Source organism: Petaurus breviceps, unplaced genomic scaffold (genome assembly GCF_028583685.1).
Source record: "Petaurus breviceps papuanus isolate PSGF00001 unplaced genomic scaffold, PetGlider_PUasm1.0 176, whole genome shotgun sequence".
In the NCBI taxonomy this organism is placed as follows: domain Eukaryota; kingdom Metazoa; phylum Chordata; class Mammalia; order Diprotodontia; family Petauridae; genus Petaurus; species Petaurus breviceps.
The window spans coordinates 17847999-17862513 of NW_027185771.1; the positions used below are offsets into that span (position 1 = coordinate 17847999).

Here is a 14515-nt window from a genome sequence, read left to right on the forward strand (position 1 = left end):
GCTCCTTCCCATTTAACAGAGAAGGAAACTAAGGCTTAAGGAGGGGCAGTGAAACAGTTAGATAGTGGCATTTTGGGGACTGGAATCCAGAGGCTTGGACTGCGGGGCTCTTGCCTACACAGCCCTTCACTTCCCAAGCTGGGGCAGGGGGTGGGGAGGGGGTGCTCCTCTCCAGGATTTCCCCTCAGGTTAGGGCTAAGTACAGACACGTCAGTCCTCTCAGCCCCCGCCAGCTGCCACCCCCTCCCTCCGGGGGTTGAGTCTTGCTGCCAGAGCCTGGGGAAGGGGAGGTCGAGGAGGGGGAGGAGGAGAAAAGGGGCAGGAAGTAGGAGGAAGGACAGGGGGCGGGTCTGGGCTCGAGCGCCTGAGCAGGGACATAAATAGGCGGGACTGGGGCTCTCTAGGAGAACAGCCAGAGTAGAAGCTAAGGCGACAGGGCGGGGAGAGTCAGCTGGGTCGGAATCCGAATCTGAGTCCTTGTGTGTCAGTCCCTACGGGAGGTGAGTATCACGGAGCTCCGGGTCTCGCTTGGGAGGGAGGGTACATTCCCAGAGCCTCTACCTTGCCCGCTGCTGCGCTGGTGCCGGGGTCTGGTGTAGGACAGAGAGACTCGCTCAGTTTGGTGGCCTGGGGTGTTAGAAGGTACGGGACAGTCCTGAGAGCTAAGGGGTGTGGAACGAACCCAAATTGGTCCTAATTTGTGTGTGTGTGTGTGTGTGTGTGTGTGTGTGTGTGTCGGGGATGGACTGAGCCCGAAATGGCCCTGGGGTCTGACAGTGCCTACAATGACTGACCGACGCACAAATCTGTGCGTATTGGTGGCGCGGCGGGGCGGGGAGAGGGGTGGATAGATCTGGGAATGGTCTTCTTGACCTAGGGTAGGAACTGGCCAGGGGCAGCCCCGAGGTCGCGGTCATAGCTCAACCTGCTCCTCTCCTCTCTTTTCCTCTCCTTTCCTTCTGCCGGGTCCGCTCCTGCCCAGTCTGCTACAGGCGGCAAGCACGATGACTCTGAATCGTGGGGCTCAGCGGCGCTGCGGAGATCGTCGGCGGGGCAGCACGCCCTTCCTTACTCAGCAACACCTGCATCGCCGCAGCATGCCAGTGGACGAGCGAGACCTTCAGGCGGCGCTGCCTTCTGGCCCCCTGAGCCAGCTGTCCAACCTGGTGCGGCGCCCCTCCAGCGGCCCCAGGGAACCCAGCGACTGCTGGGCCTCGGGCTCCTCGGACTCCCTCACATCTTCAGGCAGCGAGTCAGATAGCCACCTGTACAAAGTGATACTTCTGGGCGAGCGCGGGGTAGGCAAAACCAGCCTGGCACGCATCTTTGGCGGCGTCGAGGACGGCCCTGAAGCCGAGGCCGCTGGTGAGTAGGGAAAGCAGCCAGGAGAGAAGGGGAAAGACGGGAGGAACGAGGAGAAAAGAGGACAGCCAAGCTGGGGGCTGGTGGGAGACTGAACAGAGGAGAGTATGAAAAAGTATTGGGATAGAAGACTTGGAAAGAAAGGGGAGAAAAAAGAGTAACGATTGTAAGCTCCTGGAGGGCAGAAACAGGTCTTTGTTTTGTCTTTAGTCCCAGAACCTAGGGTAAAGTCTACACTTAGCAGGCGAGTGAGTAAGTGCTCGTTGTATTGAATTGAATTGATGGGAAGGATCGAGGGGAGAGAAAGGAGGGAGACCCTTGGTTCTCCATGTGGAGGCTGGTTGGTCATGTGCTGGAGAGCCTGTAGAGATTTCCAATCGAGTAGAGAGAGGTTGAGAGTTGCTGGAGTTCCTTCCCACTGGGAGTTTATGGAAAAAGGGACAAAAGAATAATGTGGAGTGAGGGAAATGCTGTTGGGTGGGAGACTGGACTGGCTAGGAGAAAACCCGGATTTGAATCCTATCTCTACAATGAATGACAAAATACAAAAACTGACAAATAACTTCCTTTCTCTGGTCCTGAGTTCCTACTCTTTAAACAGGGGGAGTGGGTCTAGAATCTGATCTCTAGACAGGTTTCAGGTCACTTAGAGGTGTGACATTCTGGAATTCTTAGAAGAGAGAAGAGTTGGAGAAGATAAACTCCCAGGCTTAAAGAAGGGCTTTGTACCAGTTTGTCCATCTGTCTGTCCATTCTTCTGTTAGGGATGTGGAGGCTGTGGAAGGGGACCGGGTGTGGGAAGAGCATCCCTAACCTTCTTGGAGTGAAGTGGAGAGTGACAAAACTCACCCTACTCCCAGGTGTCCACAGACCCAGGCTTTGGGGCTAAAGTGATTTCCAGGGTGTGGCTGATAGACTCCCACTTTTTGGAATCTGGGGTCATAGAATTCAGAGCTCATAGGGAACTTTTTGAGAATGAAGGACAAACAACAACATAGAGACCTCAAAGATTGTCTAGTCTGACCCTCTCTTTTGGCAGATCAGGAAACAGGCCCAGGGAGGAAAAGGTGATTTTCTGAGTTCATAATGACAGTAAGGGAAGAGACAAGATTTCAGCTGAGGTCTTCTGACTCCAAATCCATTATTCTTAATAAAGGCTTGTTGGGGTGGCTAGGTGGTGCAGTGAATAGAGTACCAGCCCTGGAGTCAGGAGGACCCGAGTTCAAATCCCGCCTCAGACACTTAACACAAAAACTAGCCATGTGACCTCAGTCAAGTCACTTAACCCCAATTGCCCTCCAAAGAAATAAAAATAGGAATAAAGGCTTTTTGACTAACTGCTAGATCTTTCCACTGTACCTTTTCAAAGAGGTCCGTGGTTGCAGGGAGCTGCCTTCCAGTGGCTTCCTGGGTAAGTTTAGTACGGTTGAGTCTCCATCTTTGACCATGGGCCTCTTCCCTGCAGGCTACAGCATCAGGTAGCAGTCTGAGTTCAGGGTATTAGCTGATGGCAAATAGGATTTGTAGAAGGGGCTATGGATATTGCACATCCAACAGCTCAGCTTGTACAAGTGACTTTCCAGGTATTGGGGAAGGGGGAGGGATAGCAGCTTTCAGGAAGTAAAGGTACAATGTCCCCTAAGTTTAGATCAGCCTAATCTCTCTACTGGACAGTCACAGCTCAGTGGATAGAGGACTCCGTCTGTCATCAAAAAGATTCATCTTCCTGAGTTCAAATTCAGCCTCAGACACTTACTAGCTGTGTAGCCCTGGATGAGTCACTTAACTCTGTTGTCCTCAGTTTCTTCATCTGTAAAATGATCTGGAGAAGGAAATGGCAAACCACTCCAGTATCTTTGCTAAGAAAAACCCCAGTGGGGTCACAAAAAGTCAGTCATGATTGAACAACAACTCTCTACCACTTGGGCTAGCAGAACATTTTCTTTATGCTTTAATGTGACACCTCAGTCTGTGAACCAATCTTCCAGGCCAGGCTAGCCCAGGCAAGGGCCAGCTTAGCATAATTGCTAGAGTTGGTGTCAAGAAGTCCTGTGTTCAAATCATGCCTTAGACACTGAATAGTTTTATGGCCCTAAGCAACTCCCTTAATTTTTCCCGGGTTCAGTTTCCTCATTTGAAAATTGGAGTTACTTAGATTCAGACTTTTGAAGACCCTCCTAGTTCTCAATCAGTGATCCTATGCTTTCCTCTTGGGGCCTCTGTAGGCCAAAGTGGGAGGAATAATCCTAAGAACCCAGGAAATTTTGGGTCCATAAAGCAGAGATGGCAATGAGTTTTCCCATCCTCCAGATCCTGTGCCTGTGTGAGGCTATTATTAGTCAAATAAGCAGGGGTTCCATTGTCCTAAGGAGAAGTGGGGGCTGATACTGTATCACTCACCATGGATCACACTGAAACAATGAAAAGTGGCTGGCCTTCATATGACAGGGAGTATATTTACATTAGTAACTTGCATGTGACACCATGTATCATCAGCAACAGTGGCCGGGATCGTGGGAATAAATAATAAGGAAAAGGGATGGGGGCAGGGAGGTTAGGGGTCTAAGTGTAATAGAAAACAGATGGATAGATGGGAGGTTAGGGGTCCAGCTATAATAAGCAACAGAGGGGTGGGGAGTTTAGGAATTCAGCTATAATAGAAAACAGGAATAGATAAGGAGTTTAGGGATCTAGCAATAATGGAAAACAGGGATGGATAAAGAGGTTAAGGGCACTGCTGTAATTGGAAACAAGGGAACAGATAAGGAAGTTAGGGAACTCATCCAATCCAACAAGCGTTTTTTAAGTACCTACTATTTGCTGGGCATTGGGGGTAAAAAGACAAAGAGAGAGAGTGTCTGCCCTCAAAGTGGGCCAATTTATGAGAAATAGAGATGGGGAGGAGGCTAGGATGCTGGCTATGAGTGTGTGTGTGTATGTTGCTTGCAGGTCTTGCTATAATTGAAAACACAAGGGAGGAGAGGGAGAAAGAAGGGCAATTAAGGAACCATTTCACACAGAAATTGGTGGGAGATGGGGACAGTCAGGGATCTTGTTCTGCTCCCAGGATGCTTAGCACCCATTGCCTTTCCTCTCTCTGTGAGGTCCCAGTAATGACCTTGTTCTCTGGACATGTCTTTTCCTAGGCAATACCTATGACCGATCCATTGTAGTGGATGGAGAAGAGGCTTCCCTCATGGTGTTTGACATCTGGGAACAGGTAAGACTCCAAACCAAGACTGGGAGACCCAGGGGTAGGTAGTAAGGAGAGTTACTGGGACAGATGGACCTTCTTGGCTGCTGGTGGAAGGATGCTTATCCAGGCTGTCACAGGATGTCCCTGGGTGTGATCATAATGTCCCAGAGACCGGGACTTAGGACCATAGGATTTTAGAACTGGAAGGAACTTTGAGTTCATCTAGTCTGCCCCATTCCCTAATTTTATAGATGAGGAAATTGATCCCCAGAAAGAAGTATCACATAGGTGCTGAAGTTGAAACTTATGACTTCGAACTTCAAGCCAAGTACTTTTGCATTAAACCATACCAATTTATGGTATCCTGAGTTGCTTCAGTGTTCCATTTCTCCTTCCTTCTCTCCTCATGCTCTCCCCTCCCCCAAGCATTTGAATCTAAGAGAGGGGAAAGGCTTTTTATCAAAACTCAAACATTAGGTGGCGAAGTGAATAGAGCACTGGCCCTGGAGTCAGGAGGACCTGAGTTCAAATCCGGCCTCAGAAACTTAACACTTCTAGCTATGTGACCTTGAGTGAGTCACTTAACCCCAATTGTCCTGCCTTCCTCCTTCTAAAAGACAAAAAAACCTATAGCAATCAAAGCTGAAACATTTCCAAGTTAGAGTTAGGAAGTAGTTTGCTGGTGTGAGCTAGTTCCCTTCTAGGATCCCCAAGATTCTCCTCTTCCACTTTGCCCAAAATAAATTCTGAAGCAGGGCTTTCTATGGAGCATAGAGGGGCCACTGTACTTCTCGCTTTAGGTCCCAGCCCTTCCCTCCCTCCCTCCTTTTCTCATTCTAGTCTCCTCAACTCACTGTCTGAAATTGATGATATTGAGACTATTTGAGAGGTGGCAAGGGCCAAAAGGACTAGCTAGCCTCATACCACTCACTGAGCAATGCATTTACTATCTCTGGAGCTCAGTTTCCTTCTCTGCAGGATAAGGGGGATATAACTTCCAGCTTGTATAATTTTATGTGGATTTATAACTTAGTGCTTTGAAACCACATAGCACTTTATATACACATGACTTCAAAATGCAAGAGCTCAAGATTTGGAATCAGGAGCCCTGTGTTCGAATCCCAGCTCTGCCACTTACTTGGCTATGTCTCTCTAGGCAAGCCTCTTCCCCTCTTTGAGCCTCAGTTTCCTCATCTATAAAACAGGGATAATTCTAATTGCACTACCTACCTCAGAGTTGTTGGAAGGAGAACATTTTTAAAGCTAGAAATGTGATAGTAATAGTTCCTAAGCAGGACCCTGGGACAGGTAGGGCAAGTAGAATTATCCCCATTTTATAAAGGAGGAAATTGAAGATCAAAGAGGGACAGTGATTTACCTGAGGTCACATAGCAGAGGGATAGAGCCAGGATAGAACAAAGACTCCTAAATTCTTTTCCAGGACTAGATGTCTCTTAGCTACTCCAGGACGAGAACTGGATCTTAGAAATTGCTTGCACAAAGCAGATACTTTTTGGAGGGGAATTGGGGTTAAGTGACTTGTCCAAGGTCACACGGCTAGTAAGTGTGTCAAGTGTCTGAGCCCGGATTTGAACTCAGGTCCTCCTGACTCCAGGGCCAGTGCTCTATTCACTGCAAAGCAGATACTTTTAAAGTGTTTGCTGTATGATCCCTTATAACTTGTGACATTTTGTGTTCCAACATTCTCTGTTCTAAGGTCCCTTCCAGTTCTAACATCCTATGATTAGATGATATAAGGCTGATATTTGAAAAGAAAAACAGACTGACTGCTCATCCTCCTCCCCTGGCTGCCTGGGAGAAATTCCATGGTCTAGCAGCAACTAAGGAAGGAGCAGCCAGGTCAAGGGCAGGCAGGAAGTTGATTCTGTGACCTAAAGGGTGAATTTTCTCCCCTATTAGGATGAGAGTCAGTGGCTGTCCAATCATTGCATGAAGATGGGTGATGCCTATGTAATTGTGTACTCAGTCACTGACAAAGTCAGTTTTGAGAAGGCCTCAGAACTGCGCATTCAGCTTCGGCGTGCCCGCCAATCAGAGGACATCCCCATCATCCTTGTGGGCAATAAGAGTGACTTGGTCCGATCCAGAGAAGTCTCTGTGGATGGTAAGCCTGCCACCCTGGTCGTTGAGGCCCCAAGCCTGGGATTCAAACCCCAGCAATTGCATGGTTAAAAAACAGGGACACCCCCCCCCCCATTCCTCCGCCCCGGGGACCCGCCGAGTTTCTAAATATAAGACAGAAAAATGCTGGCTGAAGTCAGACTGCCTCTCTCGGCACGTCCGTTCAGAACAGTGCTCTGTGGGAGGTTGAGGGTTGGTGGGGATGGGGGGAAACCAGAGCAAGACTTGGGAATGGGGGTGGGGTTGAATAGCAGAAAGGATAGATCTAAGGAAGGGAGCCAGGGCAAAGCAGAAGGTGGTTTAGTTTGGTAAGCCTGATGAGAGAACTTTCTCAGAGAGGTCACAGGGTCATAGCATTATAAAAGACCACAGAGATCATCTGATCCAATTTCCTCCTTTTACAGATGAGGAAACTGAGGCCTAGGGCAGTTAAGTGACTTGCCCAAAGATACACAGGTAGTATCAGAGGTGAGATTCTAATCCAGGTCCTCTGATACTAGAAATCAGTATTCATTCTCTGAGTTTGGGGATACAGACACATGACAGAGACTCAGCAGCTCTCAAGGAGTTTACATATAGTCTAATGGGGAGAAAGGCATGGATACAAACATCTATTAAAAAAAGGAGAGGGAGACAATAACAAGAATCTTTTTCACACCAGCTCTGGGAGATACTTAGTATCTGTATGGTTATTTACATTTTATTACCTCTATTTTTAAGAGTATTTGGAGAAAGGAAGTCATTTTACTTACCCAAGGTCACATGTTTAGTAAATGGCAACATTGCTGAGACTTGAACCCAAGTCTTCCGAGTGTTCATTTTAATGTTCTTTCTATTATACCATGAGAAAAATGAGAGAATGACTTCTGCATTTCCTGTAGGAATAACTGTCCTACAATTCCCCCCACCTCCAAAGTCAAAACTAAGAAATTTGAGCAGCAAGAATTCACTTTCTCCTGATTGTAGGATAGTCAGGGAAGGCTTCATAGAGAAGGTGTCTAAGTTGGGTCTTGAAGAAAGGGAGGATCATTAGCATATGGAAATGGAAGGAAGGGAAATGTATTCCAACTATGGAGGGTCAAGTGAACAAAAGTATGGAGACTGTCGAGGGCAGAATAACAGAGTGGGGAGTAGTTCAGTCTGGTTGGAGCACAGAATATTCAGAGGAGAGGAGCTTGTTCATTATAGAGCAGGGAAGTCACTGAAGACATTTAAGTATTTATTTGAAACTCAAAGCAGGATTGGTCCATCTCATCCCAGCTGCCCCACCTCCCCAGAAGAGACAGAGACGTTCCCCTTTGGGAACTTTGGGCAGAAGGTACTCCTGGGGTCAGCCAGGACATAGGCTGTATGCAACAGGGAGAATCTGGGGTATTGAACTGCCAGTAGGGTAGAGTTTCTTCCAGCTTAAAGGTGAGAGAAACTTCTGACCCCTGACAACACCCTGGGGGAAGGAAGGCTTGCTTCCCCTAATCCTCTCTGTGCCCTTCTTGACCTCACAGCCTGGGATTCCCTCTGAAGAGGCCAGTGCCTCCTAGGCTGAATGGGGCCACAGTAGACCCCTAGGGCCAGGATATTCCCCATGTTCACCCTCTTACCATTCAACTCGATATGATGACTCCATGTGGAATAAAACTATCAGTGGACTTGGAAACAGGTGACCTGGTTTTGAATCCTTGTCCTGACTCTTAACTATCTGTGTCACTTAGTAAATAATCCTGTCTCCTTCATGGGGATAGTTGGAGGATTTCATAATAGTGAATGGTTCTGAAAAGTGTAAGATACTATACAAATACAAAGAATCATTTGGGGTTATTCAGTCAATCAATAAACATTTATTAAGTGCTTACCATGTATCAGGCACTATGCCAAGTGCTGAGAATACAAAAAAAGGGCAAAAGATGGCCCCTGCCCTCAAGGAGTTTACAATCTAACCTGAGTGGAGGTGAGAGAAAGAAGAGGCAAAATATAAGTAATCCCAACCCTATGGTACTCCTCTGCCTTGTTTCTCATGAAAATCCCAAAGCTATGCCTCCTCACTTGGTCTAACCGAGGCTAGAAATATAGAATATAGGGTGTCAGAGATGGGGAACATGGAATATTAGAATAAAGAGCATATGATTGTGTTGTCTCTCTCAGACTTATCTCTCTCAGACCTCTCTTATCCTCATCTGAAGGGGTGGGACTAAACGGTCTCTAACTCCTTTGGTCACTAAGATCCCTTATCTCTATCTCTAGTTTTTATTTTCTAAGTTTCCCTTCTGCTCTAACATTTTACTTGCTGTAAATCCCTCTTAATTCTAGTACCTTCCCTTTGTTAATTATTTAGTTATTAATAATTGTCTGTTATTTCCTATTTCTTCTGTATACAGCTTGCTGTATGTATTTGCTTGTTGTCTCTGCCTTGGACTGTGAGCACCTTGAGAGCAGGGACTAAGTGTTTGGCACATAGCACAGTGCTGGTGCATAGTAGGCACTTGATAAGTATTTATTGACTGATTGATTCTATACCTTAGAGATCTGAATCCTTACATTTATAGATAAGGAGACTGAGGTCAAAGGGAAGGGATCTGCCCAAAGGCACATAGGCTAGCCAGTGACAAGGATGATGGACCAGGCTTCTTCAGTAAGAAGTCTGTGGTGGAGTCCCTGGCCCCCTCACCCCTTCACCTGGCACCCTATCCTTTCTTCTGGTCCCTCCTCCCTCATTGCTTCTCACTTTCCTCTTGGATCCACAGAGGGCCGTGCCTGTGCTGTTGTGTTTGACTGTAAGTTCATTGAGACATCAGCTGCCCTTCACCACAATGTACAGGACCTGTTTGAGGGCATCGTCCGGCAGATCCGGCTCCGGAAGGACAGCAAAGAAGACAATGCCCGGCGGATGGCCAATACCAAGAGGAGAGAGAGCATTGGCAAGAAGGCAAAGCGCTTCCTGGGCCGAATTGTGGCCAAGAACAACAAAAAGATGGCTTTCAAGGCCAAATCCAAATCCTGCCATGACCTCTCTGTGCTCTAGGCATAAGGACTATGGGGGAAGGGGCAAGGGGAGCACCCCAAGGGGTGGCATAGAGGTATTCTTGATAGGCACAGGGCCCCTATCCATGGTATAGTGGAATGAGTGATAGATTTGAAATCCTAGGACCTGGGTTCAAATCCTAGGACTCTGCCACAAACTGTGTAATCTTGGAAAAGTTACTGCCCCAATCTGGGACTCAGTTTCTTCATCTACAAAATGAAGGAATGGGACAACTCAAATCCCTGACAGCTTGAAATCCATGATGCCTTAAGATTCATCGATGATTCTAGGAAGCAAGGCTGGAGTGACTGCTGTGGGAGACTGGAGACCAAAAGCAGCTGGAGCTCCAACCCTTGCCCCTAGGGGCCTCCCCCCAGCCAAGAGGTCTGCCCTTCTGGCTTAGCTGAGCCCTGGATGCTACAGATGGACATGGAGAGGGTGACTCATCAGACATGACTGCACTGCCCCAAATCACCCCTTGAGAGAGGCCCTAGGACCTGGGTACGCAGGCCCGTACTTGTTTCAGACCCCTGTGGGGACAGTCCAAACCACATCCCAGTGGGAGAAGATAAATGGGGAGGGAGGGGGGAGACTTAGTTGACTATTTTATGCAGTAAGTTAATATTGCACTTCCATTTAGGTTGTTTGATGAATTTGTTACTTGTTTACATGCAGACTTTTATAATAAAGGATTATTTCCTGTTAGCGTTCATGCTCAGATTATTTTCTTCAGGACCCTTGTCCCTCTGTTCTGTATTTGGCCTGGTAGGCCATGCTAACTGCAGGAAGAGCAAAGGATGTGTCTGGAGATGCAGGTTTCTAGTAACTAGTACCAGCTGTGTGACTTTGGGCTAATCACTTCTGCTCTCTGGGCCTCAGTTTCCCCAACCCCATGAAATGATATGGTTGGACTAGATTCTTAAGGTCCTGTCTCGCCCTTACCATTTTATGCTCAAGGGTCTCTTCCCACTCTGACATTGACTCATCCTTGGCATGTCCCTCTACTCTTCCTCATTTGTAAAATGGGGTAAAATAATTTCCACCTCCCTCACAGGAGAACAAGGTATTTTAATATTCTACATTCTAAGACCTAAAGTTCCTTCTAGCTCAACCAGTCCGTGTTTCAAAGTCCCTTCCAGTTCCAACCTTCCATATTCTAGGGTCTAAGAATTATAATCTTCAGCATTTTGGTGGGGTTGGTTTTTAGTTTGATTCTAACATGTACTAGGACCAGGTCAGAATATAAGTCTCTCTCTCTTCATTAGGGGCGTCTCTTACGAGTGGCCTGTATGGACCCTGTCCTATGGGAAAGCATTCAGCCATCAGGCTGTTTGCACTCCACAAGAGCAGACTAGAGAAATGTCAATGTGACCCAGCATTGAGAGGTTGTCAGGAGAGGTTGGGATCCCTTCCTGGACTCCCCCAGAGCCAGAGCTAGAAGGGAGTCGCTAGAGATTTGCCCTAGAACATCAGTCTTCCCCTGGTCCTGGCCCTGGCCCTGAGTTCTCTGCCTGGCCCTGACTTCAGGGGCTGGGCGTGTCTCCTTCTCTTTGGACATAATAGAAATCTCCCAATGGCCTGAGGTGGGTTCCTCCCTCTGGCTATACCCCAGCCCTCCCCTCTCCCCATGGCCTTCTATTCTTTCTATCTACCAGTTCTGGGGTTCGCTTCCCTTGGGCCACACCCTTAGTCAGCCTCCCATGCCCCAATCCCATCCTCCTGCATCCCTTACCCCAGGCACAGAAATTGCTAGATAGATCTCTGGACTTGAACCCCATGTTATATGTTGGTGGGACCCTTCCTGTAGTGATTGATCACAACTCTCTTCAGGAGGACAGGCTCGAAATGGGCCTTATGCATCTAAACCCTCAACACTCTCTTCCACCAAAGGTTCCCTACCTGATGCTGGGCTCCTCAGATCTAGGAACAGGCTAGGGACAAGGGGAGGACTCACCATTTCTCGGTTTCTGGGTAACTCTGGGGGCTTTGCCCTGACTTGAGGGGAGCAGGAGGTAGAAGGTGAGGTGGCACCTTGAAGAAGGGAATAGGGGTGGGGGGTAAATCTTTGCCAATGGCACACTGAAGTTTCCAGTTACCCCGACGTGCTTCATCTCCCTCCCCTCCTCCACACTCTCCCCCTCACTGTGTCTTCAGGACCATACTCTCCCCCTTCTCCTTCCCAACTTGGCCTTACCCCCTCCCCCACAGTAATTCAGAGCCAGGCCCTCAAGGGGTCCAGAGTGTGCTGGGAAGTGTGAGAAGAGGCCGGGACAACTTGTGCTAACCACTTTGTAATTAAATCCTGGTAAGGACAACTTGATCTGACTCCAGTCCTGTAGGGACCACCCAGGAGAAGGCATTGTGAGTGCAGTGTGGAAAGAATGCTGAATTTTGAGTCACAGGGACTGGGTTCTAATCTCAACTCCCTTGCTTACTCTTTGTGGGCCTCAGTTTCCTCCTTGGTTCGATTTGATGGTCTGTCAGGATCCTTCCATCTCTAGATCCTATAATCCAGTGAAAAATTATTGATGGCCATAAAGAGAAGGCCAGGGAAGAGACCAGGCAGCTGTGGCTATTTCTTTGGGGCAAAAATGTGGGGAGGCAATGAGCCTCCTGAGGGTTTTTTTTTCTTTTGGGGGGGAGGGGCAGGGAGGCAGCTCAATCAACCTCAGCAAGGGGCCCCCCTTATACCCATTGTCCGTGGATATGGAGGGGGATGAGGAAAGACTTTCATGAAGAAGATGGCACTTGAACCACATCTTAATGGAACAGAGGGATTCTATAAGGCAAAGGTAAAAAGAGAGTGCATTTATGGTTAGTTCTGTGATGCACAAGAGTTATCCCCATTTTGCAGATGAAGAGACTGAGGCTTAGAAACAAGAAGGGACTTACTCATGATCACACAACTCATAATAAATAGGAGAGCCAGAATTCAAACTCAGGACCTCTGGACATCAAGGCCAGCACTCCTTTCATATTGCCATTCTTCACCCCTCCCTCTCCCTTCCAACTTCCATCTTTCCATCAGAGTGAGGTTGATGACTCTGCCCAGCTCTGCCTCACTTAAATCCAATTCACTTGCAAGTCAAGATACCACCTTCCTAATATCATTGATCCTCTTTGAGAATGAAGGACAAAGAACCCTCCACCCATCCATCCCTTCCCTCTCTTCTTCTTTCTCTCCCTCCACCCTTCTATCCCTCCTTCCACCCATCCATCCTGTCCCTCTCTCCATCCGTCCAGCCATCCATCCAGCCATCCATTCCCTCCTGTTTCCTGCTCTATCCTATGAGAAGACAAAAAGAAAAGTTGTGAATCTCTTCCTCCAGAGAGCTTACCATCTAGCTAATGGAAAGAGTGAACACATAGAAGGAGAAGGTGTAGCGGCAAGCACCCCAAGCACGTCCTCAGGGTTTGCAGCTACCACAGGTTCTTGGATCTGCTTTGATAAAGGAAAGCAACTCAAAATGGGTTAACAAGCTTACTTTAATCAGTCAGACATATATCGTTTACCTTGTTCAGGGGAAAAAGGTCAGCACCCCGAACTTCAAAGTATACAGGCAGAATTATCAAGACAGAAACAGATCAAGTAGACAGCTTTCCAAACTGTCCAAGCATTACATCCATATCAAATCAACATCTGGCTTTCAACATCTGGGTTTTTCAAAGCCGGGGGACTCTCAACAACGGCTTCCCAGAATTCAGATCAAATCACAGAACACTTCTCAAAGTGAGTCCCAAAACAAAGCTACACATCAGGGCTTATATAGCCTTCTCCTGGCTCAGAGAATGTAACAACCTTATTGACTCACTGGCCAATCAAGAAGTATCTACTGAAAAACAAGCCTCCCACCCCAGGCTTCAGGTGCACTTTAGCCTAGGGGAAGGGAAGATCTTCCAAATTTGCATTCCCATTACAGAAGGCAGTAACAACCAAACAAGACAGGCTATAACCAGGCGTGCTGCAGACTCAGTGAGTGTCGCGGCAACAATGACACATTTTTAGAGGGTTTTTAACTTTTTCAAGCACTTCTAAATCTGTCATGTCATTTCCTTCTCAGAATCACTCTATGAGGTATCTAGAGCATGGATTTATCTCTCCCAGTTAATACATGAGAATGTTGAGGCACAGATTAGGGGAATCATCTAGGCCAGGGGATATGAATCTGAAAATGGGATAGTTTCTGCCCCCAAGGAGCTAACTTGTCTAGTAGAGGATACAACACATAATGGGGAATGGTGACCAGGGAAGGGAGCTTTGATTAGGAAGTCCCAGGGATTGTGAAGGGAGCCATAGGGCACTAGATTGTCATGTCCCTTCTGGTAACCATAGCAATATTGATTTGATTATTAAACATGAGTTGTTCCCTGAGTAAGAGGTGAGAAGAGTCTTCAGGGTAGGGAGGTTGGGGCTTCCATGGAATCCAACAGGGCAGATTGCCAGATTCCAGAGCTGGTTGGACCCTGGTGCTGGATGACTGGTTGGCTGGGAGCCAGGGCTATCTCCATTATACCATGTTTCCTCCATGGACTACGTGTAGTAAAGAAAGTGTTAGATCTTGAGTCAGAAAGCAAGGGTTCAAATTGTGATTCAGTCACTTACTGTCTATATGGCCTTGGATAAGTCTGTTCCGCTCTCTGGACCTCATTTTCCTAATCTATAAAATGAGAGGACTGAACTAGATAATCTCTAAATTTCCTCCCTTATGAAAATCTATGATCCTGTGGCCTGCCACTTCCTAAGTAATTCAAGTCAATGAGCATTTATAGCAATTAAGCCCTTACTGCTTAGTACAGTG

At 47.5% G+C, this 14515-nt stretch overlaps 1 protein-coding gene across 1 annotated transcript; it reads left to right on the plus strand.

Moving 5' to 3' along the window:
* The first annotated feature begins 350 nt into the window (after positions 1-350).
* RRAD (RRAD, Ras related glycolysis inhibitor and calcium channel regulator) lies at positions 351-10421 on the plus strand. Its single transcript, XM_069085819.1, has 5 exons — positions 351-500; positions 983-1365; positions 4509-4582; positions 6479-6683; positions 9439-10421. Exons 2-5 carry the CDS (start codon positions 1005-1007, stop codon positions 9714-9716), a joined length of 918 nt encoding a protein of 305 aa, XP_068941920.1. The 5' UTR covers positions 351-500; positions 983-1004; the 3' UTR covers positions 9717-10421.
* The last annotated feature ends 4094 nt before the right edge of the window (positions 10422-14515 follow it).

Bases quoted from the DNA above. Each gene is read 5' to 3' on its own strand.
- RRAD (XM_069085819.1), top strand. From the start codon at position 1,005: ATGACTCTGAATCGTGGGGCTCAGCGGCGCTGCGGAGATCGTCGGCGG. The intron at 1,366-4,508 runs GTGAGTAGGGAA...GTCTTTTCCTAG, and splicing joins CCCTGAAGCCGAGGCCGCTG to GCAATACCTATGACCGATCC. The intron at 4,583-6,478 runs GTAAGACTCCAA...CTCCCCTATTAG, and splicing joins TGTTTGACATCTGGGAACAG to GATGAGAGTCAGTGGCTGTC.